This window comes from Pan paniscus, chromosome 12, assembly GCF_029289425.2.
Source record: "Pan paniscus chromosome 12, NHGRI_mPanPan1-v2.0_pri, whole genome shotgun sequence".
Lineage (NCBI taxonomy): Eukaryota > Metazoa > Chordata > Mammalia > Primates > Hominidae > Pan > Pan paniscus.
Genome location: NC_073261.2, coordinates 54,786,119 through 54,812,928, shown reverse-complemented (window position 1 = coordinate 54,812,928; position 26,810 = coordinate 54,786,119). Strand labels below are relative to the sequence as shown.

The following is a 26,810-nucleotide window of genomic DNA, read 5'->3' as shown; positions in this document are numbered from 1 at the left end:
TTCCCTGCTTACTAGCTGTGGACGGGTCACTCATGCCATTAGCAACTCTGTTACCTCACTCGTGCAAGTAACTGAATCCCAGGGCCATTTTAAGGATGAATGACGATGCATGTAGCGAAGCACTTCTCAGACTTAGCAAAAGCAGGCACCGTCTGGGGATATTGTTAAAATGCAGACTCTGATTCAGGGTCTGGTGGGCCCCGAGAATCTCTGTGTCTAACAAGCCTCCACATGATGCTGATGCCGCTGGTCCAGGGGCCATCTCGGAGTAGCACAGATGTGAAGTACAAAGTGCCTCATCAAGATGGGGCTCCCACTGGCCCCCTACTTGGGTGCCCTTCTGAGAGAGGCAGAGCATGTGCATTCCTGCTGGGAGGTGTGTGGCCAGGGTCCTGGAGAGGGAGGTATGGCAAGATGACATGTTCTCCCTGCTGCTTGGTGGGGGAAACGTGGTCTTTACTTCTAATGATCCCCTGATCTGATGGTGGAGGCCTGGATCATGGGGAACTCCTGTCTGATCAAGAAGAGAGATGTTCACATGTGAGTGCAACTAAACCCCTAGAATCTGCGTCTTTGAAGTGCTGGAGGTAGAATAAGAGTCATTCCAGAGTGGCAGTGTCTAATGAGGGGAGGCTTCTTGAAGAAGGATGTTGGGAGGCAGGCCTTGCAGGGGCTGGGGAAAGACTGTGGGTGGAAGCCAGGTAGCCTTGCTGGTAATCTGACAGTTCTGGACCAGGACTGTGGTGCCCCCTTGCCTCCTGCCACCTTTTCCCTGACCCACACGTCCACCAGCGAGCTGGGCCTTGCCTGCCAGCTCCCCTCTGGAAGGCGTCTTGTTGGAAGGCAGGCCCTGTCTGCTCATTAGCACGGGCAGCCTTTCCCTGAAACCTTCTGCAGGGGCCAAGCCTGGCTCCTTCCACGGAGCGGGAGGCCCTGGCTCCGTCTGCTAATCGTCTGCTGTCTCCATCCCGAGCATTATTTTATTTTCGTATTATTCTTTTTCCAGCTAATATCCTGGCATTTCCAAAGACACCGGGTTTCATAATCTTCCTGGCGTTCCCAGGGAGCTGGGAAGCAGAGCACAAAGCCGCTATTATAGCGCGTTCCATCCAGCCTCCCTCTCCACCCCACACCCCTTGTGGCCACAGCAGCCACCACCGCCGCCTCCCACCCAGTCACCCCCTCCTGACGCCACCGGCCTCTCTGGGAACTCTGGTGACGGCTGCTGGGATGAGCTCACAGAATCCATCCTGTTGCCCTTGCCCTGGGCCTGCCCTCCATGATCGAGGATTTTTCCAAGCCCTGCCTCTGTGCTTGGCTTGAGTGTTGGGAAAGGTTCTCTGAGATGCCTGGGCCTGGCAGGGAGGGGAGGGACAGAAACGTCGGCAACGTGTGCTCAGAGTCTTGGAGATTTTTGCTGCTGGAAGAAACTTTCATTTTCTAAAGGCGTGCCTGATCTGCCTTGGGAGCTGTAGGAGCATCTTGATATTGGATGGAAAGTTGTGCATGTGTACGCACGCATGTATGATCTGGTGTAAGGGCCATGGTTTTATCCAATGCTCCAGGGGATCCAGGACCCCATAGAGGATAAGAATTATTAATATTCATTTTACCACGTGCTAAAAACCAGGCTTTATATGCGTCATCTCATAGTGACCCCAGAAGGCTGGATTCTATTATTAGCCCCATTTTATAGTTGGGGAGACTGAGGCTCTAGAGCTGCACTCTCCCACACAGTAGCCACTAGCTGTGGGTGGCTACTTAAGTTTACAGTTAAAGTAATCAGAATAAGAAAATTTGATTCCCCAATCAGACAAGCCACATTTCCAGTGCTCAGTAGCCACACCTGCCGAGTGGCCAGCTACCACATTGGGCAGTGCAGCCGTTGACGGTTTGATCATTGCAGGAAGGTCTTCTGGACAGTGCTGTTCTGGAATGACTCCGAGCCCTAATGTCACCTTGGAAGAGGCCTGAGTGGGGATGTCCAGCAGCACAGCACGAGTCAGTGCTTAACCAAGGTCCAGGCAGTGGCTCTTCTGCCCCTCTCTCCAGGTGTCCCCTGACCAGCAGCCAAACCCCATCTGGCGCTTTCATTCCCCCACTTCTATGAGGGCATCATGTCTCTCCTGCTCCATGGAGTCCCTTTGTGGTGGGGTCCCAGGGTGGGAGGATTGGATGCTGCTGGCTAGAGGCCTCTGCCCTGGGCAGGCTTCTCCTCACCTGATAGCCAGGCAGCTTGGCAGTCCTGGGGCAGTCGGGCAGCTAGAGAGGAGCTGGCCCCCCGGCCCCAACCCTGGGAAACCTCCAGAGGGTTGGTGGAGGCCAGCATCCCGACTGCAGTAGAGAGGACCCTCAGAGACAGGCGGCTCAAGCCTGGGCCGGCGAGGCAAGGCCAGTTGGGAGTCAGAAGTGCAGGGATGTGGGTCAGGGAAAGGCTGGTTCCAGAGAGGAGTAATTTGGGTCTTGAGCTGGCTGAAAAGGAGGTCAGATGTGGATGGGGAGGGAGGGGCGGCTCTGCACGTGAAGGAAGCCATGCTGTGGGCAGGGGACCCAGGCTTGGTTCCCAGAGCTGGCACTGTGAGCAAGGGCAGGCCCTGGGAGGTGCGAGGGGTTTACCTCATTAGGAAACAAGGCCTACGGCTGGGGCTGGGGCTGGGGTGTTGAAAGGCAGCTCTGTGGATCTCTGAACTCTGTTTCTTGAATATTCATGTTGAGCACCTGTTCTATACCTGGCATTGTGCTAGCATGGGCGGCTTGAGGGCTGGATCTCCTCTCAAGCAGAGGCCTCGCTGCTCTTCCTACTGCCCCTCAGTAGGGGACAATTTGGGTAACTCTAAATGCGTGGACCCTGCATCTGTCTCGCTCAAGATTTGAACCCCAAGGTCTGGAGGATTCGATTGCATGTCCATGTGCCTCAGGCAAAATGCCAGCACCCAGATTCATGGCTGCAGAGGAGTGTGTTACAGTTGGGCACATGTGTTGAGTATCACCCATGTGGGTCATTGTACATGCATGAGGGTCTTCATCTGTCATTGCTAGAGTGACCATATAATTTACTGTCCAGTCTGGAACACTATTAATAATCACACTGGAAAAGCAGGCGTAAGTAGGACCATTCCAGGCAAACTGGGCCATAGAGTTGTCCTAATTACCAAGGCACCCTGGCGTGGGATGAAACCTGCTCCAGTGTTCTCTGCAACGTCCACATGTGGAGACATGGAAACCCTAGAGGGACAAACACGCACACATACATGCTCGCGCCAGCCCACACGTGGCATCGTGGATTCTCCAGGTTTCCTGATTCCACCCTCAGCTCCCCAGGGGCCAGCCAGTAGTTTTGCAAGGAGTTTAGCAGCTGCTTCCAAGCCCTGGCTCCAGCTGTAAATTAAATGGGGTTGCACTCTCGCCTGCTATTCCACTTAAGGTTGCAATCAGCCCTGATTAGAAAGGGAGTCTGTGTGTTCCTGTGTTCCATTCTGTCTTTTAAAGGGTTCCCCTCCTTTGGCCTGGGCTCCTGGCCTGTGTGGGGTTTCCCTGCAAGCTGAGGCTGGAGCAGCCAGGGAAATGAAGTGGGCCCTGGGTTCCCCACAGCCCTGACTTGGCATTCAACCATCTGTAGCTCCAGAACTTTGCTCAGGTGCTTTGAGCTCTGATGGGGTAGTAGGAGCCTGGGAAGAGCCTTGAGAGTGGGCAGGAGGACCCCAGGTTCTGCCAGCTAATTTGCTGTGTAGCCCCAGGGAAGACCTTAACCTCTCTGGGCCCCAGTTTTCTTGCTTATCAGGTGGGAATGCTAAAAACACAACAAAAATAATAACCTCCTCTTCTGGAGCAGGGGTCAGCAAACTGCCCCACAGGCCAAATCTGGCCCTCTGCCTGCTTTTGTAAATAAGGCTTTATTGGCCGGTGGCTCACACCTGTAATCCCAGCACTTTGGGAGGCCAAGGCAGGCAGATCACCTGAGGTCAGGAGTTTGAGATCAGCCTGGCCAATATGGTGAAACCCCATCTCTGCTAAAAATACAAAAATTATTCAGGAGGCTGAGGCAGGAGAATTGCTTGAACCTGGGAGGCAGAGGTTGCAGTGAACTGTGATCGTGCCATTGCACTCCAGCTTGGGAGACAGAGGGAGACTCCATCTCAAAAAAAAAAAAAAAAAAAAAAAAGGCTTTATTGGCACACAGCTGGTACTCATTCACCTATGTAGTGCCTGTGGCTGCTTTTTTGTTACAACAGCAGCCGAACAGTTGCAGCAGAGACCCTATGGCCCACGAAGTCAAAAGTAGTTAGCACTTGGCCCTTTATAGACAAGGTCTGTCAACCTCTGTTCTAGGGCATGTACCATGGGCCAGCCATTGCCTTCTGCCCTGTCCACATAGTATCTCATTTAACCCTTCCAGCAGTTCTAGGAGATAGGGTCTGTCAGCACTCCCATTCCATTTTACACTTAAGCAAACTGAGGTAACCGAGAAGCCAAGTAGTAATTGTTTAGCTGTGTTTCCTCCAATGAATATTGTGAAAAATTTTATGGATAATGGTTGGGTTGTGCAGGGTTTGTAGTAGTGTACACTGCATCATCGTGTTGGCATTTGGATGTCCCAGCAAAGCCTATAGTGAAGAGAGTGAAGATGGTGAAGACCTGGAAGGTCACCCTAGAACTGTGCTGGTCAATGTTTAACAACCAGGTCTCCAGAACAAAACAAAACAAAACAATCCCCATCCCTGGTTTGTAGCATTTGCTGATTTCCATGGTGTAGCTGTTCCTGCCATGACCAATTTCAAGCTAGCAATGTGGCACCACTGAACACAGAGCTGGGAAGAGACGGGCAGTAGCACACTGATACATAATATTTTCATCGCAGATACATGAGATGGAAGCAGCCTCAGGAGCAGAGATAACGGGAAAAGGTAGTACAAAAATTAGAATGGGCCAGGCGTGGTGGCTCATGCCTGTAATCTCAGCACTTTGGGAGGCTGAGGTGGGAGGATTGCTTGAACCCAGGGAGGTTAAGGCTGCAGTGAGCTGTGATTGCGCCACTGCACTCCAGCTTGGGTGACAGAGCAAGACTCCATCTCAAAAAAAAAAAAAAAAAAGAGAGAAATTAGAATGATTTCAAGTATTTACCACCTTGAGTTTTTAAATATAGTTTCTTTAGTGGTAAATGTATATGATTTAATTTTTACTAATGGCTGTGTTTAACAACTGGCTTGCAGAATTCCTGAAAATATAATCTGCTCTCGTGAACCACATGCGCTCACTCCAGCACCTGCTGCTCTCAGGGGCCCCCTGACCTCTTTTACATAAGAGATGGGGGATGGCCCCCAACAGTAGTCCCCCTTCCAACAGCCCTGCCACAGGTGCTCTTCAGGCCCATCCTGTGTAGGAGTTGAGTCCTCCCCATAAAGTGAAGGAGGGTAGCCAGCCTCCAGCTGGTCCACACCCATCTGCTTGACTCTGCTGGAGCAGGGAAGGTCTCTGTGGCCTCCCTGGTGGCCCCTGAGATGTTTCCTTTCTGGCCACTGTGGGGCTTTCCCCTGCCCGCTCAGCCCCAGGAAGCCTCACTGCTTAGCCTGTGACTTGTTGCTGTGTCCACCCCTGCTCTGGCCCTTCTGTCACCTTACTGTCTCCACTTTATAGATCCTGAGCCAGAACTCTAGGCCCTGTTTAGACCAAGGCACCATTGCAAACAGAGGGTCTGCAGACAGAGGGCACAGACACCCCGTGGTGCAGAAGGAATCTCAGACATGCTGGTGGGCTCGATCTTGGTACTGATCTGATTTAGGTGGGTTGAGGAGTCCCCTTTGTAGGCTGTGTTTCCCCAGAACCTGACTATCTCCTCCTGGCTGTGGTCCTTGGATATTAGTCCTTGGCAGACTCAGGTGAGTTTGGCCATTGGCTCTGGGGACCCCTGGGGGAGCCCTGTGGCTCTGGGAGGCAGAGAGTTCCTCATATTCCTATGCTCAGGCTCCTCCAGGGAGCCATGGCTTCCAGCCGGGCAGCAGCGGGTTGGAGGCCACCCAGTTCCCTGGACAAGCAGCAAGATCCCTTACACAGCTAGCCCAAGATGGAGTGCGTGGCCACAGACCGCGTGGCTGCCAGCCCCAGCCTGGGAGTTGCGGTGGCATGAGCTATCAAGGCAGGAATGTGACTGTGGGAAACCCAATGCCCTGGGCCTGGCCCTGGGGCTGGGCAAGAGTGTGTGTGTGTGTGAATGGGGGTGAAGGGTGGGTGGGCAGAAACCAGGGCATCAGCCTCTCCTGCAGCTTGGCTCTGCACGGGGCTCAGAGTGGGAGCAGAGGCAAAGCGGCCCTCCCTGTCCTGGCCTTGTCCACCTGGCCAAGCCTTTCCTCTAAGCTCCAGTGTGCTGCTGCTGCTCTCCCAGTTCCAGCACTCTCCTTCCCCTCCTCCAGGAAGCCTTCCTGAAGGGGCTTCCAAAGGCCTACCCCATTCCATCCCACCCCACAGATGGCTTCATCCTGGGGTGTAAGTGAGTCCACATTAATCCCTTTTTCCATGGTAACATCAGACCCGACTCTGAGCTTCCTGAAGGTAGGAGGTGCTGTCTGATACACCTTGCCTGTCCTTTGCCCTGGGACCTTAGGCCTGGGTGCTGCACATGTGGCTTAGGGCGAGGGAATTCTGGTGATTGACTGCATGTGATAAATCTTCATTGGATGCCCACTACATGCTCGATGTTGGACTGGGTGCAGGGGATAAAGGAGTGTGCATGTCTTGCCTGCATACATGGAGGGTAGATGCAGGGGAGAAGCTAGGAGAGGCTGGGTAGGGGCTGCTGCTGAAGGCTGGGTAGCCAAGGAGGTGCCCATACCTCAGAGATGATGCAGCTAAGGAAGAGCCTGAGTTAGCTCATTTGAGAAGACATTCCAAATGGAGAGGACGACATCCCTGCATAAAGGCCCTGTGGCAGAGGAAAGATTATGAATTCAAGAAATTTATAGAAGGCCAGAGGGGAGGAGGAGTATTTAACAAGAGCCTAGAGAGATGAAAGAGTTAAACCAGGTACCTGCCAAGGACTGTGGGGTATCATTTCATTCAGTTTTCACTACTAGTTCTCTACAGGGCACAGTTTCCCCGAACCTGGCCACAGGGGACATTGGGCAATGTCTGGAGACATTTCTAGTGATCATAACTCAGTGGAGATGCTACTGGTATCTAACAGGTAGAGGCCAGGGATGCTGCTAAACATCCTACAATGCACAGGACAGCCTCATAGCAAAGAATATTCCAGGCCCAATTGCCAAGGTTGAAGAGCCCTGCATTTTCCACAGTAGCCCTGTGTGGGTGCTTGTGAAGCTATGTGTGTTAGAATGCAATTTTCAACAGGTTGGGCAGGGATGGCCTCTCTGCGCAGGTGCCACTGGCCCCGTGAGCAGCAGTAGCCATTTCACAACTTGAATGGGCAATGCCTGGCACAGAGTAGGTGTTTCATAAACGGGTGGCACATCAGAGGAGAGACTGACGGGAGGGAGATGCTTCCCCAAAGTTCCCAGATTGGGTTTTCAAGAGGCCTTGTTACTTGCTTTGAGAGAAATTCCCCAAGCTTGAGCCACGCTGATGTCCACACCTGAAAACCAGAATGTACTTCAAAATCAAGAAGGCATGACGTTGGCGGATCCCCACCGGGCCGGCCTGTGTCGTCTGCCCTCCTCAAGGCCGACACAGTTGTCTTTCCCTGAGGCAGGTGCCCATTGTTCGTGAGTTCACTCACTTGTTCACCAATGATGTGTTGAGCACCTGCTGCCTGTGAGGTGCTCTGCTGGGTGATGGGTGCACGCTGGGCACCTGGCTGGGCTCTCAGTGGGACAAGCAGATGGGTGCTCGCAATGTAAAGTGGTGAGTGCAGTGGCTGGGGAAATTCAGGGCGAAGTGGGAGTGCCCAGAAGGGGTACCTAACACATCCTTGCAGGGTGACCTTGATGATAAGACTGCACAGAAACGTCAGGGGACACATGGGGCAAGGGCCTGGGGGCAAGAAAGGAGACCTCAGAGTGTTGCAGCTGGTGTGAGCAGGTAGGGGGTGTAGGGGTTTGGGGGTCTGTGGGTTTGGTAGTGTCCTGACTGCCAGAGACTCAATTTAGAGGCCACAGCAGGCCAGGAGGGAGGGGTGGCCTTCCCTCTGCTCCCTGGGTCTAATGGGGATGTATGGAGAGCCCAGGCTCCCCTGGGAGGGCCAGTGGACCAGAGGATATAAGGATGTTGGCCAGGCGTGTGGGTGGAAGTTTGCCCGGATTGTGAATCAGGGTGGTACAAAGAGGGACTGAGCTTAGTGGCTTCCCTCAGCCTGGCTCTGGGGGGTGTGTCTCCCCTGGTGCCCCAGTAATACTTCTTCCTAAAAATTCCCATCTGTCTCCCTGAGGTAGAGGGAGAAGGTCAGCACTTGGGTGGCAGATGGGGTGAGGGTGGGCAGCAGGCCCCTGGACCAGGTGTGGTGTGGCTGGGCCCCTCCTCTGGAGCCAGGTCAGGTTTTGGAACCCAGGCAGTATGAGGGGCATTCTCAGTGGGAGCGTTGGTTCCTCCCCCTGCAGGACAGTCACTTGCAGGGCCAGGGACTCAGTGAGGTCCACATGGAAATCCCAAGGAGGGAGATGCTGCTTCTGATTGCAGGCAGGAGGCCCTGCCCTTGGACAGAGACCCAGAACGTGCTGCCAGAACCTCAGACAGAGGCCTTGGGAGTGGTGCTGACAGGGGCCCAGTGAGGGGGGCCATCTAGAGGAGGTGCGAGGTGAGTGGGGATGTGCACTGGCAGCCATCCGTGAGCAGGGAGGTCCCTGCAGGCGCTGGGAGGGAGAGAGGAAGGATGGGGCCCTGGAGCCGGAGGCGCCTCCCTCCCTATGCTCACCCTAGCCCCCTACCTGCGGGTGGGGCACATGTGTGTGGCCAGACTGAGGTAGACGGACCACAGAGTCCATCCCACCTGCCTGCAGCTGAGTCCACCCCCTATCCTCCCTACTCCCACTGCTCCCACCCCTTACCAGTGCCCCAGCAGCTAGAGGTGCTGAGATGCAGGCATCACCCATTGTTGCACCTGCGGGCTGGCCAAGCCCTATTTCCAGCGTCCTAACCAGCTTTCCTTAGTGTCCCTGCCTCCCAAGTCTAAGAGGCCTGCTGGGCCTCCAGGTTTGCTTTGCGTTTGGTGTTGCACACCCTGCAGCCAGGGGGGTGTTCTGTGGTCATTCACTGCTGGGCTTGGTGCTCCCTCCAGTGGGTTGCCAGCGCTGCAGGGCCAGGCCAAACGCCTCTCCTGGCAGGGGCCCAGGGCTTCCATACCTGTTCATGAGGGAGGATTTCAGGCCTTTGGGTCCGTGAGAGAGAGCGAGAGAGGGAGAAAGAAACTCCATGTACAAACCACCACTGCCTGGAGGCACTGGGAGAGGCTCTTGCTGGTTTGCTTGATTCTTACCGAAATGTCCACTTTTACACCTTGGAATCATTTTCAACAAATATGAGTGAGGTGAACACCACTCCCAGCACATGACAAACTTTATAGTTTATGACACGCCCCCTCCCCAAGCCCTGTGCCTTCCCTCGTAAGGTCATTGATAGCTAACATTTCTTGAGCATTTACTGTGAACCAGGAAGTGTGCTAAGAACTACATGTTCTCTATCTTCTTTAATAATCAAAGCAACTCTCTAAAATAGATACTGTATAATTATCCCAAATTTATAAAGTGATTGATTCAGAGAAGTTAAGCCACTTGCCCAAAGTCACACAGCCAGTAGTAAACAGCAGGAACTGCAGCCCGAGGAATCTGGTTTCAGAGCCCATGTTGAAGTTGTGGCCAAAGGAAGAGGAGAGTCCAGGCATCTCCCTGTGAGAAATGAGGATGTCCTGTGGTGGAAGTCAGAGCCCACCCAGGGATAGCAGGACCTTGGAGAGTCCCCTGGGAGAATAGAGGGACTCAGCCTTTCCCAAGTGTGTGTTTTGCAGGCCCTTTGCAGCAAGGGAGCAGAGGAAGACCCAGCCTACCTTAGGATGCAATTCCTTTTTGACCCAGAGTGACCAGGGCAGGCTTTGCTTAGGTGTCCTAAGATGATCTGAAGACGGGGAGGCCTGGGATGGTTGACGGCACCTCTGGCTGTGGAACAGCATAAGCTTGCTATGGGAGTGAGTGTGTCTGGGACAGCTTTAAGGATCGTGGTTTGCCTGAAGCCAAGGGCCGGGTTTGGGGGAAGAAAGCCTTGGTGTTGGATGGGGAAAGATAGGGCGGGTCACTGGGGGTCTGAATGGGAGAACGCTGGACTGGACCTTTCAGGCCACCGAAGGATTCAGGCCGAGGAGCTGCATAGTGACCGAGGGTGATGAAGCTGGTTTTGGCTTGGGGATGGCTGGCCAGAGGTGGGAGAGCAGGTGTCCAGGGAGGCTTCTTGGACAAGGGGCTCTGGGACTGAGCCTTGAGGGTGGGCATGGTTTGGAGAGCAGGGGCACAGTAGTGGCAGTGGTGTCTTGTGTTGGAGGCACTGGGGGGCTTTGTAGCTTCAGAGCCTGGGGAGAGGTTGAAATTCTTGGGAAATGGTTCCAGGGTGAAGGTCAGGGTGGCCCAGCAGAAGAATCCTGGGAACTGGCCACTCTGGGTGGGATGAATGGGCCGTCTGAGGAAGAGGCCAGGGTTTTCTTTCAAGGGTGTGTACACATTTGTGAGATGTGGGACTGAATAAGGAAGTGGAGTAGAGACCGTTTTATTACTTAACCCCACCCCTCTGAAATGGAGCAGGCGACAGTTTGGGTAGTGGGCAGGAGGGAGAGGAGAGAGGCACATGGAGAAATCTGAGTGAGTGCAGAGGGAGCAGACGGCACGGGGTGTCTAGTAACGGCCACCGACTCTCCCCAGTCCCTCTGTAGGCTGTGGCTTGGGCTTCTGGCCCTGGGCTGGGAAAGTGCATCGGAGAGCTGGGTGTCTGGCCCAGGGAAGTGGTCTGGTCTTGGTGCTCCCCAAAGTGGTTTGTGGCTCAGTGGTTGGAGCCCAGTGCTAATGAGGGCGAGGTGGCAGGGCTGACCATCTAGCTTTATACACAGTAAACAGACAGCTTGGCTTCCGAGCCTGACTGTCCACCCACTCCTGTCCCCACCTCTGTCCTCAGCCTGAGCCTTGCTCACCCTCAGCAGAGTGGGAACTGGTGAGAGATGGTGGGTGTGTGGTGCAGCTTCCTCCAGAGCTTGGGACCCAGCTCGATGTTAGCAGGGGGTGGCAGAGATGGGGACCCAGAGATGCTAGCCTGGAACCTCCACATTTCGATTCCACTGGACTTGTCCCTAGTGGGCAGATCCCCATTTGATTCTCCCCTGGAGAGCCCCTTCGGGTCATTCCTTCTAATCTCTTTGCCTGGAACAACTAAAAATTCCGTTCTGACTCATCTGGTCTTCACTAGAGAGGGAGAAGAATTTCCTACAGTCCTTTGGTGCTTTGACATTGGAGTCTGGTGATTTTTTAGGAGAGGTTGAGCTCCCCAGAATGAAATTAGAGGCTGACAGTTCAGCTTTCAGCAGCGGAGAGATCTCCTGGCCCTGGGGATCTAACTCTCTGGGCTAGTCTCCCTGCCACCCCCAGGCCTGGGGGCAGAATCTGCCATAACCAGCTTCGTGTCTCCAGGGCGGCGTGATGGATGAGAAGAGTGAAGATTCCATGTCCGTCTCCACCTTGAGCTTTGGTGTGAACAGACCCACGATTTCCTGCATATTCGACTGTAAGTGAGGCTTCGAGGCCTCTATGGGGTGATAAGGGTGTGTCACCTTATGCTTCTGTTTGGATGGAGTTATATGATCAGATGTGTATGTGGGGCTCTGGGGAGCTGAGTCTGTGTGCTTTTTGGTGGGTCAGTGCTGTGTGTATGTGTGTGTGTGTGCGCGCGTGCGTGCACGTGTCCGTGCCTGTCTGTGTGGTGTGTCCACCCACTCAAATCTGAGATCAGGCATTTAAGGCCCTGTGCTCTGTGGCTGCTCCCATTGTCTATTTGGCCTCCCCTCCTCCCCTCTTCCTCTACCTCTTCTCCCCAGCCCTAGGCTGGCCCAAGGACATGTTAATTAGTCAGGTGTCCGCTTTCAAGCTGTGGTCTGTTCTCCTGACCTCGCATAGTGGCCTGTGTGGTTTCCCTCATTCAGCCCCTCTGTCTGCTGCCCTTTCTAGGGACAGACTCCACCTCCCCCCGAGCCCCAGCTCTTAACCACTCCAGCCACTCACTCTGGCACCTCTATTTTTTCCCTTGGTGAAGATGGGAACCGCTACCATCTACGCTGCTACATGTACCAAGCCCGGGACCTGGCTGCGATGGACAAGGACTCTTTTTCTGGTAGGTGGGAGAGAGGCAGGAGAGTCAGAGACTGTGGGCTGAGATCTGGGAATGGAGACATCTGGCTTTCGGGCAACAAGGGGTGCTGTTTGCTGGGTGCATGGAGATGGGTGCTGTCACCAGGGTCCTGTGGCTTCTTGGTCGTCAGGTGCAGCAAACTCTTGTCCATGGCCTGCTGGTCTTCTTGGTAGGATCAGGCTTCGCTGACTGTCCCCTCTTTCCTGAAAGCCCCTTGGCCTTGGCTCTAGCTGCCAGTCTCTGGAGGGTCCCTGCAGCCTCCTCCCTGACCTGCTCCTCCTTGATGCTTCATTGCCCTATAAGCCTGATGCTCCAAGAAGTCTTGTCTGTGTCCTCTCTCTGGGCACCGGGGTCCCCCAACTTCTCCACCTTCACTCACCTCAGTTCATCCTGTGCAAACCTCCATGTGACCTTGCTCCCCAGCTCCCCCCACCCAGATCCAGGCTGCCTCTGCATTTCCTGCCATGGCCCTGGGGTTGGCAGCCATCTGTTACCCAGGCTGGAAATTCTCAGTCACCCAGTCCTGAGGATTCTACCTCCTGAATCCCTCTCAGATCTGTTCCCTCCTCTTTAATGTCACACTGCCATCTGACACTGGCCTTGCCCCTTTGTATCTAGGTCATTCTGGTTATCTCCTGATCTCCCTGGCACCTTTCACACTGCCCCAGACACACCTGGTCACATCCCTCCCCTGATTTCAAGTATAGACACTGACAGATAACCTCCAACTCAGCACAGCAGACAAGTCCCTTGTGATGTAACCCTGTGGTCCTCACCTGGTTCACCTTTTGCTCATTGCCCTCTATCCAGTAGCTCCAGCCCCACCAACTCTGTCCACGTTGCCCATGCCTGGCCTTTGCACTCAGTGCGCTCTCTGTCTAGAACACATTTGCTCCCTATTTCTAACCAGCAAACTCCTAGTTATCCTTCAAGACCCAGCCCAGATGCCCTCTGACTTCCCCAAGCCAAGCTGTTTGCTCCTTCCCTCAGCACTTGGCCAGTGCCTTACCAGCACCTCCCTCAGAGGCCTTCCCCTCTGCACAGATCAACAGTGGTCTATCTCTGCCATCTCCTTCCTGCTCTGACCATGAGCTCCCCCAGGAAATGGTCTCGTCTTACTTTGAACCTGCAGCACTTGATGGCTAAAGAACAAACACTTGCTGAGTGCTCACTATGTGCCCAGGCGTTTTGCTGACACTATTTCATGTAACCCTTACAATTGCCCTGTGAAGTAGGTGGTCAACATCCCCATTTTATAGGTGAAGAGACAGATACTCGGATAGGTTAACTAAATGCTTGCATTAAAATAGCTACCAAGTGACAGAGCTTGGAAGGGAACCCAAGGCTATCACTGTCTGAGTGCCTGCTGTTTGGTTGAGTAGAACTGAGTTCCATGGGAGTGACTTCCTGGTCACAGCATGGCTCTGCAGCTGATGGCCATCTGCCGGCTTCCTTGCTGGTCCACTCTCCTCTGCGATGTGGGGTCCGGTCTGTGTCCTTCTCTCCAGCAGCTGTGGCCCTCAGTGGCCCATCCTCCAGCTCTGTGCAGCCAGGTGCGGGGTGGATGAGGAAGTTCTACCCCGTTTTGCTTTGGGGCCAGGGTCCTGAGAGCTCCCTCTGCAAGTGTATATAGCAGCAACCCACCAGAATTGACAGGCCCAGGCCAGATAGGCATCTGCAGTGGCTAACTTGTCCTGGGAAACTTGTCCAGGAGTCTGACGATTAGAACTTACTCTGAGAAAAAGGACATGGACGAGTTTATAGCCTTGCTTCCTCTCCCTTCCCGGAAGGGCGTGAGAGGTGAGGGTGCCGGGAGCCGGTTTGTGAGAGGGGGATGGCCGGGGGGGGCCCAGGCAGAAGCCCCCTTGTCCTCTGTGGGCCCTGCGGGCCGAGCACTCTGCAGAGAGGGGAGGGAACTCCTCCAAGGGCCCAGCACTGGGAGCCTATGTTCCCCTCTGGAGACGGCATTGGTAGGGCAGTGGCACTGGTCTGCGGAGACGTCACACTTTCCATCCTGGCCCCACCCCCTCCCCCAAATAAACATCCCTTGAGCTTTGAGGGCACTGCCCAGGGCTTCCTCAGAGGCCACTGGCTTCTGAATGAAAGGCCCGATTGAGCAGCTGCTGGAAAGGAAAACAGCAGCCAACATGGGTGAACCTATAAAACCCAGAGTGTTTATTTTCACTCCCAAACCCTAAACCAAAGCAATTTCTCCCCTGGAACTGACCCTGGGGCGGCTGGCGGCCGGAGGCTGTGCACGGCCACCGGCTGGCATTTCTCTGAGGAAACTCATGTGTGAATCCGGAATGTCTGGGGCCAGGGGAGGGCCTGGCACAGTGTCTGTCACTGGTGCAGCTTCCAGCTGCCTGCCGGGTGTCTGGGGCAGAGAGGGCCCTCCTCGAACCACTCTCCCAGTGCCTCTGACCTGTGGCTCTCTGGGCCTTTCCCCGGGGGCTCCTACAGCCCTCTGCTGTGCTCTTTGCTTCTCTCTATATGGTGGGTCTCGGGGCTGCCCGGACATTGGGGCCATGGCCGCTCCTTCTCCCTGGTCGAATATTTGAGGAGATAGGCAGGGGTTGCCCAGAAAACACTTGTTGAATAATATTGAACTTGGGAGAGGGAGGCTGTCCTAGAGATATTGCCATCCAGACGGCCTGAGGGTTGCACCTTAGGTGGGGTTTGAGTGTATGGCTGGGATATCAATTCTGTGGACCAGTGGAAGGGCATCTGTGGTATGTGCTTGTGTGTTTATTAATGTGTGTGCCCTGTGCAGCAATTAGTCATAAAAAACAGAAAGTGATACTTAATTCAGTGACTTCTTCTTTTTTTTTTTTTTGAGACAGAGTTTCGTTCTTGTTGCCTAGGCTGGAGTGCAATGGCACTATCTTGGCTCACTGCAACCTCCGCCTCCCAGGTTCAAGTGATTCTCCAGCCTCAGCCTCCCAAGTAGCTGGGATTACAGGCACCTACCACCATGCCCAGCTAATTTTTTGTATTAGTAGAGATGGGATTTCCCCTTGTTGGCCAGGCTGGTCTTGAACTCCTGACCTCAGGCGATTCACCCGCCTTGGCCTCCCGGAGTGCTGGGATTACAGGCGTGAGCCACTGTGCCCGGCCAGTTCAATGACTTCTTTTTGTTGTTGGGGTGGGGTTGCCACTGCTTTGTGAACATCTGTTGTATGTACTGGGTTTGCTTTGAAATGAAAGGCTATGACTTGAGAGGACTTAGAACACGTCACCAACACCACACCTAGCTCCGTCCTGCCCACCCCTTTGGTGTGGAGTGGGTAGCATTGCTTCCCTGAACGGTAGCCTGAGCTGAGTTACTCTTCATTGTAGATTGGTGTTTCTCACAGGGAACCAGGGAAGAAGGTGTCAATTTGGCCCCCTCTGCCAGCTAAGAACTGCTGTTGTGGTTGGAGGGATCATAAGCTCTGCTTGTAGAGCTGCCCGCCCAGATGGAGGACCCTCAGGCAGCTCTATCATGAGGTCACCACGTTCCATTCCAAGGGATGACCCTCAGCTTAGGAGGGGCCCAGAAATCCCTCTTTGAGGCCCTGCCAGGTCACTGGGCTCAGGGGGTCCAACTTGACTAACTGAGCCAATGAGAGATGGCTGATAGACCAGATGCCACGTCATTTATTAATTTACAGGGGTGAGTACCTCTCAAGAAAGTAGAAGGTCCTGTGCCCTCTTTGCTGGCCTTACAGCTCCAGGTAAGGTCACAGTGGTGGGCCAGGTAGGTGATCCTATGGGATGGTCCTGCCAGACCAGGCTGCAGTGAGGTTTGATTAGCCAGAGCTGCCCACAGCTGGGGCCACGTCTTGATGACCGGTGCCTTAGTTTCCCTCAGATTCAGACTCAGTCCTGGGTGGTGCTGGGGATTTCTTGCTTTTGGGTTTCCCAAGTCTGAACTCCAGTCTTCCTTCCCAACCCCTTTTTAAGCACAGCTTTTTGTTAAGGTTGGCTCTGGCTGGGGCAATCCACCAGACGAGCTTAAGGAGGTGTTTTCCAAAGTGCATTGGAGGCTTGTGAAATGCTCCACTTAAAAAGGGTTCCTGAGTAAGAGAGACTGGGAAACACTGCACGCTTCGAGATTTACAATGCACAGTGGCATATGAGAGGCTCTGAGGCGGCTGCAGGGAGGGAGGCTGTTTAATCTGTTTAAGCACTCATTAGCTCCCCAGAGAACCCACCACTCAAAGAACACATTTTGGGAAACACTGATCTACAGGATTCCGTCCAAATTGCTCAGCAGGAATCCAGGACCATTTGTGATCTGCCCCTCCTCCCCTCCTGCCTCCACTGTCCCCACTGCCCTGGTGCTCCCTTCATCCCCTCAGCCAGACCAATGGCTTGCTGATCCCCAAGTGCCTAAAGTCTTTGGTGTGTTTACCTTTGCCATGCTTGCGCCTGGAATGCCCCCTTTTCCTTGGTCTGCACGGCCTACCTTCTCATCCTTGAGGCCTGCTTTGGGAAGCCTGACTTGGTGCCAGCAGGCGACATCAGGCGCTCCTCACCCCTGCCCCTGTATACTCCACTATTAAGTAGCACATCACCTTGTATTATACCTGTTTAGGTTACAATTTCCAACCAGTAGTCACACTCTTAAAAGCCTGGATTATGTCTCATTCATCTTCCTATTCCTAGCACTGTGCTAACCTCCCACAGGATAGCCAATCAATAATTGTATAGTGAATGATGCATACAAATAACGCAAGAGTGAACGTCTTTGTACATACATCTAGCTTTTTGGTGAATCTGGATGACTCCCAGGAATATGGGAAAAGGGTATAAATGGTTTTATGTTTTTCAGGGCATAGTGCCCAATTGCTTTTCTGAAGGGTTGCTGAATTGCTTCCAGCAATAAAGGAGAGTACCTATTTCATCAACTCTTTGCCCATACTGGCTTTTTATAATTTTGAACAATTTTTCTTAATTTTATAGGAAAAATATTGCTGGAGTCTAGTTTTAATTTGCGTTGTCTTGATTATTGGCAGGCGATCCCACCCTCTCTGAAGGGCCCTTTCCTATGAGGTGGCATGGTGGAAGGAGCACTGGACTAGGAGTCAGGGGGTCTAGTACATACGATCATGGCCGAGCGACTTGGTCTTCCTGGGGAAAGCTCCCTTTTAGGAAAACTGGGGTGATACTTCCCACTCTGTCCCCGACCCTGGTGGTCTGAGTGGTTGGTGGGAAGGCCGAGGAGGAAAGCTTAGTGTATTGTGAACCCAGAAGGTCCTCCCCGGAGCTCCAGGAAGGTTGGAGCAGCAGGGCTCAGCCCGAACAGCCTGGTACAGGGCTCTGGATCCAGCTAAGGAATCGTCTGCCTGGGGCCTGGTGATAGGTCCCTGACTCCCTTGTGGTGATGCAGTGAGGTAGAATCCTTGTGTGCTCATGGCTGGATCCTCCCTGGGGCAGCCGTGGTCCTCAGAGCTGCAATCCAAAGTGCTTGCCTCAGCTAGGGCACGCTGCGCACTGCATATGGCTTGTGGGTGTGGCCCTGGGGAGAGCCCTATGCTGTGATGCACATGCAAAACCCAGCCCCTCACCTTCCCCTCCACCGCTTTTTGGGAATCTGCCTCTCCCTCCTCTTAGCTTTCCTGGAAGAGGGATTTGTCTGTGAGTGTGTCTGGCTGTCCTTCATCTGACCACCTTGCTCTAGCAACACCCCTACTCCCCTTTTTCCTTTTTTTTTTTTTGAGGAGTGGGGTCCCGTGCAGGGAGAGGCCAGGCCCCTGCACACAGTAGCCCAGTGTCTGAGGCCCCAGGCCTCCAGGCCTGCTCTTTACAATGCCTTTGTTGTGTGTTTTTTCCTCCCATGGGCGGGTGGGGCACGTGTGTAGGTCTGGGTGATTTTTGTTTGAAAGCCACCCCCTCCCCGTTCTCCCCCCAGCGCTGAGCTCATTGCCTGGGCTGATGGGGCTGCTGGAAGGAGTCAGCCTGCTCGGGGGCCAGCGTGGGGGGTGCTGCCAACACCAATACAGCGTGCACAGCCGCTACAATGTGCAATTGTGATCTTTGTGTAAACGCGGTCGGTCTGGGGCCCGCATGCTTATAAAAATAAAGCGTAGGGAAGCACGGGGCGGGGCGGGAACAAAAGGGGCTTTTTCGCTGGCTCTCTAATATGGTTTTATTTATCGGAATGCGCCCTCCTTTCCTTACTGGAACCTGAAGAGGTTCTCTGCCGAGCTTGGAGCTGATGGTATCACAGCCAGACGGTTTCATTAAATGCACAGATGCCTCTGGGCCCTGCCAGGGGCAGGACGGAAAGGGCTCAGGGCCGGCCCTGCCAGGTCCAGTGCATGGAAAGGGGAGCCCCATGCCAGGGAGGCTCCCACCAGGTGGGGGTGGGCAGTTCTCTCTGGCTCCTTCCCCTGCCAAGGGCCTCCCATTGCCCTCTTCTGTTCCACAGAATCAGGCTCAAAACCATTTTCCTGCAGGAAGTCCTCCATGATTTGTGCCTGATGGCTGTCAGGCTGATCCCAGGCTGGTGGCTGCCTTCTATTAACCAGACCCAGCATTGCTCAGCCAGTGGGTGGCCATGGCTGAGTCCGCCCCTTAACTTAGATACCTCCTGCTCTTAAAATCAGCTCTTTAGGCAACAGGCACAACCTTGGACCCTGCTCTCTCCATCCCTTGATGGGTTTCCTGCCATTGCCCACCCCAACCTTCCCACCTATTTCCTGGTCACTCCTTGCCAGCCCCTTTCTCTGCCACCTGTGCAGTGGCCATGGTGTCCCATTTGGTCTTCTTGTGGCCAGGGAGCCTGTCTTGCTCTTCTCCCCTTTGTGCGGAAGCCCTCTCTCCCCATCCCAGCCCCTGGGTTTTGTTTGAACCTGCATCCTTCTGAGGCCAGCGACACAGAGGCCATTACCTCTGAGGCCACTGAGGCCCTCTTGAGGTCACAAGGGGAGTGAATGGCAGTGCTAGGGCTGGACTGTGGGGCTCAGAGGGCACAGGCCATTGCAGGATGGAGTAGGGTGCCAAGGGTATTGAGTGCATGGTTAGGCACTGGGTTCAGCCCTCAAGGTGACATCCCATTAGGAGAAGCTGAAGGGAGTCCCCTCCTCCAAGCCCTGTGTTCCTCTCCCAAGTTATATGCACTCAGACCCTCTTCTGCATTGGTTTCCAAAATGTGGTCCCAGAAGGCAGCATGAGCATCACTTTTAGGAACTTGTTAGAAATGCACATTCTCCGGCCCACCCCGGCCCTGCTGAATCCGAGTCTCTGGGGGCAGCACCCAGCAGCCTGAATGAACCTTCCAGATGATTCTGCAGCATGCTCACATTTGAGAACCACTGCCCTAGAGTCTGCTCTAGTGACACCAACTTGCCTCTGGGACAAGGTAGAGGGAATGAGTTGTGGCTGGGTCCCAGGGTGGCATGGCCAAGGCTGGCAGGCTGGAAAGGAGTTTGGGGGTAGCAGGGAGCTGCGGGGGCCTTTGGGTTTCTCGCACACCCCTACTGCTAAATAGCTGCTGAGTCTGTGCACTTCCCTTTAGCACCCCACACCCATCTAAGCCACCATTGTTCCTCCCTGGACCACTGCAGTGACCTCAGAACTGGTCTCCCTAGACCTCATGCTCCCTCCAGTCTGTTCTCCATGTGGCAGCCAGAGTGAGCTTGCTGAAACGCAGACCTAGCCACGTCAGTCTGGTGGCATCCCAGAGCTCACAGACACCAGCAGCTCTGCTCTGCTTCCCCTTCCTCAAGGAAGCCAGATCCCTCCCTAACACATTTCACTGCATTTTATGTCTATTCTTCAAGGCTCTGACCCAAATTGTAATTTTACATTAGCTTGTGTAGATATTTTATATTTAGTTCAAATTGTATTCTCAGCCCCTAGCACCTAGCCCCTAGCCTGGCATAAAGAAAGCACTCATTAAATGCTTGCTGGATGAATGAATGAATAGATGAATATACCATACAGGCACTCACTTCCCCCAGCTGGACCCTGCTTCCAGCAGCCACAGCTCAGGAAGCGGCACAAAAGGGGATGCTCTCTGGATCTTGTGCCCATTTGCCAGGACCCAGGCTCCATGTCCCCGCCGTGGCCTCCAGCTGGCCTCATGGTGGGGCTAGGAGAGCCCCATAGGGAAGATGCATCCCAGCATGAATGTTGTTGCTCCAGAGTGGCAGCCACAACCCTGCTCCAGCTTTGTGGCCCCACATGGCTCTGGAGCAGACATCTCTCAGGGTCCCTGCTGTGTCCTGTCTCCCCTCCCCCTCTCCGGCCCATGCAGATCCCTATGCCATCGTCTCCTTCCTGCACCAGAGCCAGAAGACGGTGGTGGTGAAGAACACCCTTAACCCCACCTGGGACCAGACGCTCATCTTCTACGAGATCGAGATCTTTGGCGAGCCGGCCACAGTTGCTGAGCAACCGCCCAGCATTGTGGTGGAGCTGTACGACCATGACACTTATGTGAGTCTGCCCAGCTCCTGCCTCGTCCCCTCACAGGGAGGGACCATGTGCAAAGGTGGGGTCTCCAGGGACTCGTGGCTGCCCAGCCAGATGGGTGCTCTCCTAACTCCACGGGCCCTAGAACAATTAAAACTATTTTAGAGTCATTAAAAATGGATTGCTAGCACAGATGCCATTCCCACAGCAGACATTGCTCATCAGTGGAAGGGAACATATCCCGAAAAGGCGCTTGGTTGTGGGTCAGCGGCTTGGGTTTTCTCTGCCTCTGCCTCGCCTGTGTGATCCCAGGCCAGTCCCTTCTTCTCATCGAGGAGCTGCGTGGAATCCTTAAATGTACATCAAACACTTACGTTACTGGCTGAGTGGCCCTTCACTTGGGGTTCCTTGTTTAGGTGGGAGCCCAGACACCCACACAGTGGAGAATCCTCCATGTGAGAGCACGGGTCCCCGAGTGCCTCTCAGCTCTGTGCCACAGGCAGGGCCTCTTACCACAACTGTCCCACAGGACCTCCTGTGGTGACAGGCGAGCTCTCGGGCTGTGCTGTCCAAAAAGGGAGCCTCTAGCTGCACGAGGCTGCCCAGCACTGGAAATGGGACTGGTGCAGCTGAGAAATGAAATTGTAAATTTTATTTCATTTTAACGAAGTAAAATTAAAATTTAAATAGCTGCAGGTGGCTGGTGCTCCTGTATTGGACAGAGCAGCTCTAGGAGGCTCCCAGGAGGGAGAGAGTGCTATGGGCTGGAATGTCAGGAAAGCCTTTGGGAAAGACCCAGGCCCTGGAGGAAATGTGGGGTTGGGGTGTCAGTGCGAGGCAGAGGCCTGGAAGGAGGAGAAGGGAGTATGAGGCCAGGGGAGCAGGACAGTGCTGACGTCAGGGCAGCATTTTCTGAAGAGGAGGCTGGATGCTGCCGGAAGAGATCCACTGGGCGCAAGGTAAAGAGGCCTGGCCTGTGCTGGAGGTGGCGGTGGGATGAAAGGGGAGGGGCTGGGTTTGGAAGACATTGTCAGTAAGAGCTGCCCTGACCAGACGTCAGGTTCCCTGGGTGGGTGTGGTGAACAGGGGTGGGGGAAGGTGCTGCTGTCTATATGCCTCACCACATGGTGGGGGCAGCTGGCCATGGCTAAGCTGGCCTGGGCTGGGGATGCAACGCTGGGGTGCTTGGAAGGAAAAGCTGGTACCATGGGAAGGAATGAGCAACTGGAGGAAGAGTCCATGTGGGACTGTTTGGAGAAGGGCACAGGCCCTGGCACCTTCGGAGCAGGAGGGAGGCAGGTGGCAGGGCTGGCACTTCTCAGGGGGACTCGGCAGGACTGAGTGCAAGTGCAGAACAGGGCGGGAGGGCAGCGGTATGAGCTGCAGGCTGCCAGAGCCCTGAGGGGGCTTGCCCCTGCATCCAGTGTGACGGATCTGTCTTCTGGGCGGCAGGGAGTTAAGGAAAGTGCCTGAAGAAAAGGCACCTTCCTTGATGAAACATCATTTTGTCCAGGCTCATTTAATTTGATGAACGTGATCACAGTTTCCCCAGTTGCAAAGTGAGGGGGAATTTAAGGGTGAAATGAGCAGGAGATACAGAAGTCCCTGGAACTGCAAAAACCTGTACTGCTGAGCGCATTAGAGAAATGCCAGGAAGCCGTCTCTCTGGTCTCCAATAGTCTTAGCGCTGATTAAATTATAGCAGGGCAAACACTAGTTGGACAGTGTTTAACTGTCCAGAGGGACTTCCCAACCATGATGGGAATTCAAACCTAGTGACAGTCACCACAGGCTGCTCACAGCTTGTTTTGTCCTTGAGTCCTACTAAGGAGAGCAGAATTCACCATTCTGTGGGAGGGGGTGCCCTTACTACTGAGGCCCTTTCTAGTTCAGAAGGCACATGTAGACCTGATCTCTCTGAGGCTCCCTAGAGCCCTGGGTAAGGGATGCTGATTCTTGTCTCTCTACGCTTGGTCTAGGGTGCAGACGAGTTTATGGGTCGCTGCATCTGTCAACCGAGTCTGGAACGGATGCCCCGGCTGGCCTGGTTCCCACTGACGAGGGGCAGCCAGCCATCGGGGGAGCTGCTGGCCTCTTTTGAGCTCATCCAGAGAGAGAAGGTGAGGCTGGTCTGTATCCAGATCCAGGAGGCCCAGGCAGGAGTGGGGTGGGGGCCAACCCTCTGTGGGAGCCTGGAACACCTCCTCTGAAGCCAGGCCTCCTGCTGAGACCCATTTTCTGAACCCTAAGTCAGGACACCATCTAACATCGGAATAGAATTTGGGGATCAGGAATGTCTGAGTCCTCTGGTCACTGGTTTTTATCTTCCTTGGGTCATCTCCTGACGTGGTTTCTGGGAGGAGGACCTCTGTGGTCTGATTAAGGGAGCCTTAATTGCCACAATGTGAGGGACTCCAGGGACAGGCAAGGGCAGGATCCCCGTTGCATTGCTGGCTTCACCATGACCTAGCCTCATGGCCCTGGGCCAGCCACTCCCCTGCTGTAAAATGAGAGGTTTGGGTTGGAGCTGTACCTTCAAACTTCCTCTTAGTATGATGTGAACCCCAATATGTAGACTGAATAGGAGTAGGGCTGCTCTGGGTGAAGTGTCTGGAGGAATGGGCACAGTGCCAGCCTAGCATCCCTTCTACCCTCAAGGAATAGAGGCTGCAAACCATGGACTGTCTGATCACTGACATAGTCCATGAGTGTCATGAGGGTGATGGGGGCCTTAGGTGACAAGCACATGACCAGAGCTCTCTTTTCTTCACTCTAGCCGGCCATCCACCATATTCCTGGTTTTGAGGTAAGTCTTGCTCTGACCTTTCCTTCTTCAAACTGATTGCCGGTCTCCCTGTGTTTGGCATCTCTCTGGGTTAGGAAGGGTGGTCAGGCATGAGCACGATGCTGCCTCAAGCCCCCGGGGAAGCTCTTTCAAGCAGAGGAGGGCCCGGGCTGGAGGGAGCTCAAAGTCTCTGCCAAGCTCAGGCCTTTGCTGCCCTTCTCTGAGAAGTCCAAGAACCACAGGATCTCAGATGGAAGGATCCTCATAATTGTCCAGCCCAGTGGCTTTCAGCTGGCTGAGCATTAGAATCTCCGGGACAGCACTGCCCAGGGAATCTTAATGCACATCCAGGACTGAGAATCACTGACTTAGCCCCAGGGTTCTGAAAGTGTGGCCCATTCTTGAGTGCTACTTCAAGCCCACTGAAGCAATTCTGAGGGCAGCCCAGCAACCTCTGTATCAACTTGCCCTCCAGGGCCTTCTCACACATGCACGAGTTTCAGAAGCTCTGATTCAGACCACATTTCCCACTGAATTGTTCTTACCAAGACCTCATTTTCTTTCCTCTTCCTGGACGGGGACTTCATTCCCTTACTGCTGCTCTCCTTCCTTCTTCTGGAGGTCTTGGTAGAAAATGTTGAGCTTTGACTGGTACCCAGATGCACTGGATGCATTCCCTGATTCCATGCCAAGTTCAGCTGCTCTATGAGAAGTAGTCATCTGGGCTGTGTTTGGACACCTCCATTGTCCTTCACAAGGCAGCCCACACAATTTTTAAAGAGTTCTTGGGAGGCCCTCCCTTCATGCAAGCCCTCCTTCACCAGCCCTGCCCCTCCAGCTCTCCCTCCCTGTCCTAAGCTCCTGCTCTCAGTGCTGCCCGCTCCTGGGGGTTCTAGGTTGGTTCTCCTCAGCTTGCCAAGGCCACAGGCTCCCAGACCCCCAGGCCCTTCCCATCACCTGCTGTTCTTTTCTTTCCTTTTGTTGCTTCCAGAGATTCCTGGCATCCAGGCTTATGCTTTAGCCTTTCCCAGCGTCCCTCTGCACTGACATCCATCACACCTTCTTTCCCAGGGACCACTCTGGGGGCGTGGCTGGGAAGTGCATCATTCTTACCCTTGGTAGGAGGTGGTTTCTGTTGGCTCCTCTTAGTGCTGGCATCTGGCATGCTGACTTCTGGCCCCGCCTAGTGCTCCTTGATACTAATAGAGAACTTTTTCCCCTTCCAACACCTCTCACCATCTCCTGGATGTGCCACATCCCATGGCTGTGGGCCAGGTGCAGGAGACATCAAGGATCCTGGATGAGGTGAGCTGGGCATGGTGGTTGGGGTGGGTGGGCCGAGGTAGAGGGAAGGTGAAGCCAGCCTTCAAGCACACACCTGGAGCCTTCCAGGTTCCTGGTGCCCAGCAGGCACCTGTCACATGGAGACCTGTCTGGATTTTATTCCCCATGCTGTGTGTGGATTCAGGGCTGCCCAGAGTGTGTCCTGGGGGTGATCCTGGTCTAAGAAGGCTTGCTGTCCTGCTGGGAGGCCAGATTTCACCCAGACAACATGAATAGCAATACAGATTCTTAAATGATTAAGTACCAGGTGGCACATTTTGAAGAATAAATTGTTTGGAAGGGGCCAGAATAGTCAAGGAAGACTTTCTGGTGGAGGTGGCATTAGTCAAATGTCTTTATGCCCATCAGCACTTAGGAAGAAAGTGAGAAACATGGCTTTGGCTCAAAAGGCCAAGGACCAGTTTGGGTCCTGGCTGGTTTGGGGGATGGGGCGAGCTGGGGACCTCCTAGGGACTGGAAGAAGTTTAGAGTTTGCGTTTAGATAAAGCAAGGCTGCATCCTTTGCCATGGGAGGAGAGATGCACGTTCCCTATGGCCTCCTGTGCATCTGTGGGTGGATTGTCCTGAGCCAGGCCAGAGGGTGGGTGGCAGAGACCTGGGTGGAGAGACAGGAAGGAGAGCCCTGGTCAGATGAGGCGTTGGGAAAAGGGCAGCCACTTCCTGCCATTAGGGAATCCCCAGACTGACAGCGGACACTATTTGACATTTTCAGTGCAATTTGGACTTGAAGTGCAGAGTCAGGATGTGGGATCCACAGGCCCCGCACCCCTTACCTCACTTCCTTTTGCTCCCAGACCGAGGTGGGGTCCGCCAAGTGAGCTCGCTGTAATTGCGCCTGACAGGCGGCCTCCTGCTTCTGGCTGCAGTTGCAAAAGACTGCCGATTTGGAAAGGGAGGTGGAGTCCTGTCCAGGGAAGCAGCACGGAGCCCTCTCTGTTGATTGAGTGCACTTTGTGGCCAAAACCCACAGCCTGCTCTGAAGAAGACCCAGCCCAGGGATGAGTTATTTAAAAAAAAGTTAAAATCCTTAATAACTGGATTCGTAATATATAACAGTGAAGGCTCAGATTCCGAGGGCAGGGATCTGGCTGCAGTCTCGTCAGAAAGCAAATCAAAACTGCAGCTCATGGGCCAGAGCCCGAAGAGCACCGAGTGCCCCCTGCAGGGCCAAGCAGGCTGCAGGCTGAGGGTGGGTGTGGGTCAGCAGGGCCAGGGGAGAGCAAGTCCTAGGAGTGTGCTAGGCACAGGGCTGGGCCAGGCCAGCAGGTTCAAAGGGTCCAAGGAGGACCTATCCCAGTGAGATGAATGATCTGCTGGTCCAGGGACCAGCCCCAGAAGATGACCTTGTGACCTCCCTCAGTCCCAGGGGACAGCCCTGGGACCCCTAGCTCAGCCCACGTCCTTCTCACTTGAAGGCTAAGCCTGATGCCAAGATGCTGAGTCCTCTTCGCTTTAAGAAGCCCTAGGGCTGGGTGGTCCTTCTGTTGCCGCAGCAGGGTTTTTCTGTCTTCTTTGCTGTGACCAAGCTCCTGCCTTGTATCTCCCATCTGGCTGCTCCCAGGCTCCTGGCCCGATCCCTGTGAAGAGTGCTCAAGCCTTCCTGGAGGGCTGGGAGCCTCCTCCTGAGCCTCTGGCCATGGGAGCCCATGAGAGTCAGGGGGCAGTGAGGGAAGATGGGTGTGTTGGGGAGCTGTCTGGCTGCAGGAGGTGTGGGTTTGAGAGACTAGCTAGGAGGCTCTTGAGCCAGTTGAGATAGGGGCCTGGACTGGAGACAGGCCAGTAGGAACGGATGGGGCAAGTGACTCTGAAGGATGGTTTAAGGATATCCTCTCTTGTGGGAAGTGCCTTTCAGCTAGCACAGCCAGGTGTGGAGATTTCCAAGCCACAGTGCCTGTGAATGAGATGAAGTACTGTCTGCCCTTGTCGAAGGCTCCCAGAGCAGGACAGTGAGGGTAAC

General features: G+C 54.3%; 1 protein-coding gene across 15 annotated transcripts in view; it reads left to right on the top strand.

The window, feature by feature from the left end:
* DYSF (dysferlin) overlaps positions 1-26,810 on the top strand; it is a 234,636-nt gene that overhangs the window by 125,292 nt on the left and 82,534 nt on the right. For all 15 annotated transcript variants that reach the window (XM_063594854.1, XM_003808180.8, XM_003808176.8 and 12 more), the window contains 6 exons: positions 11,607-11,700; positions 12,226-12,303; positions 20,567-20,748; positions 22,704-22,844; positions 23,501-23,530; positions 24,785-24,814. In XM_063594854.1, the coding sequence (XP_063450924.1) occupies positions 11,607-11,700; positions 12,226-12,303; positions 20,567-20,748; positions 22,704-22,844; positions 23,501-23,530; positions 24,785-24,814 (555 nt within the window). The remainder of the gene's footprint in view (positions 1-11,606; positions 11,701-12,225; positions 12,304-20,566; positions 20,749-22,703; positions 22,845-23,500; positions 23,531-24,784; positions 24,815-26,810) is intronic.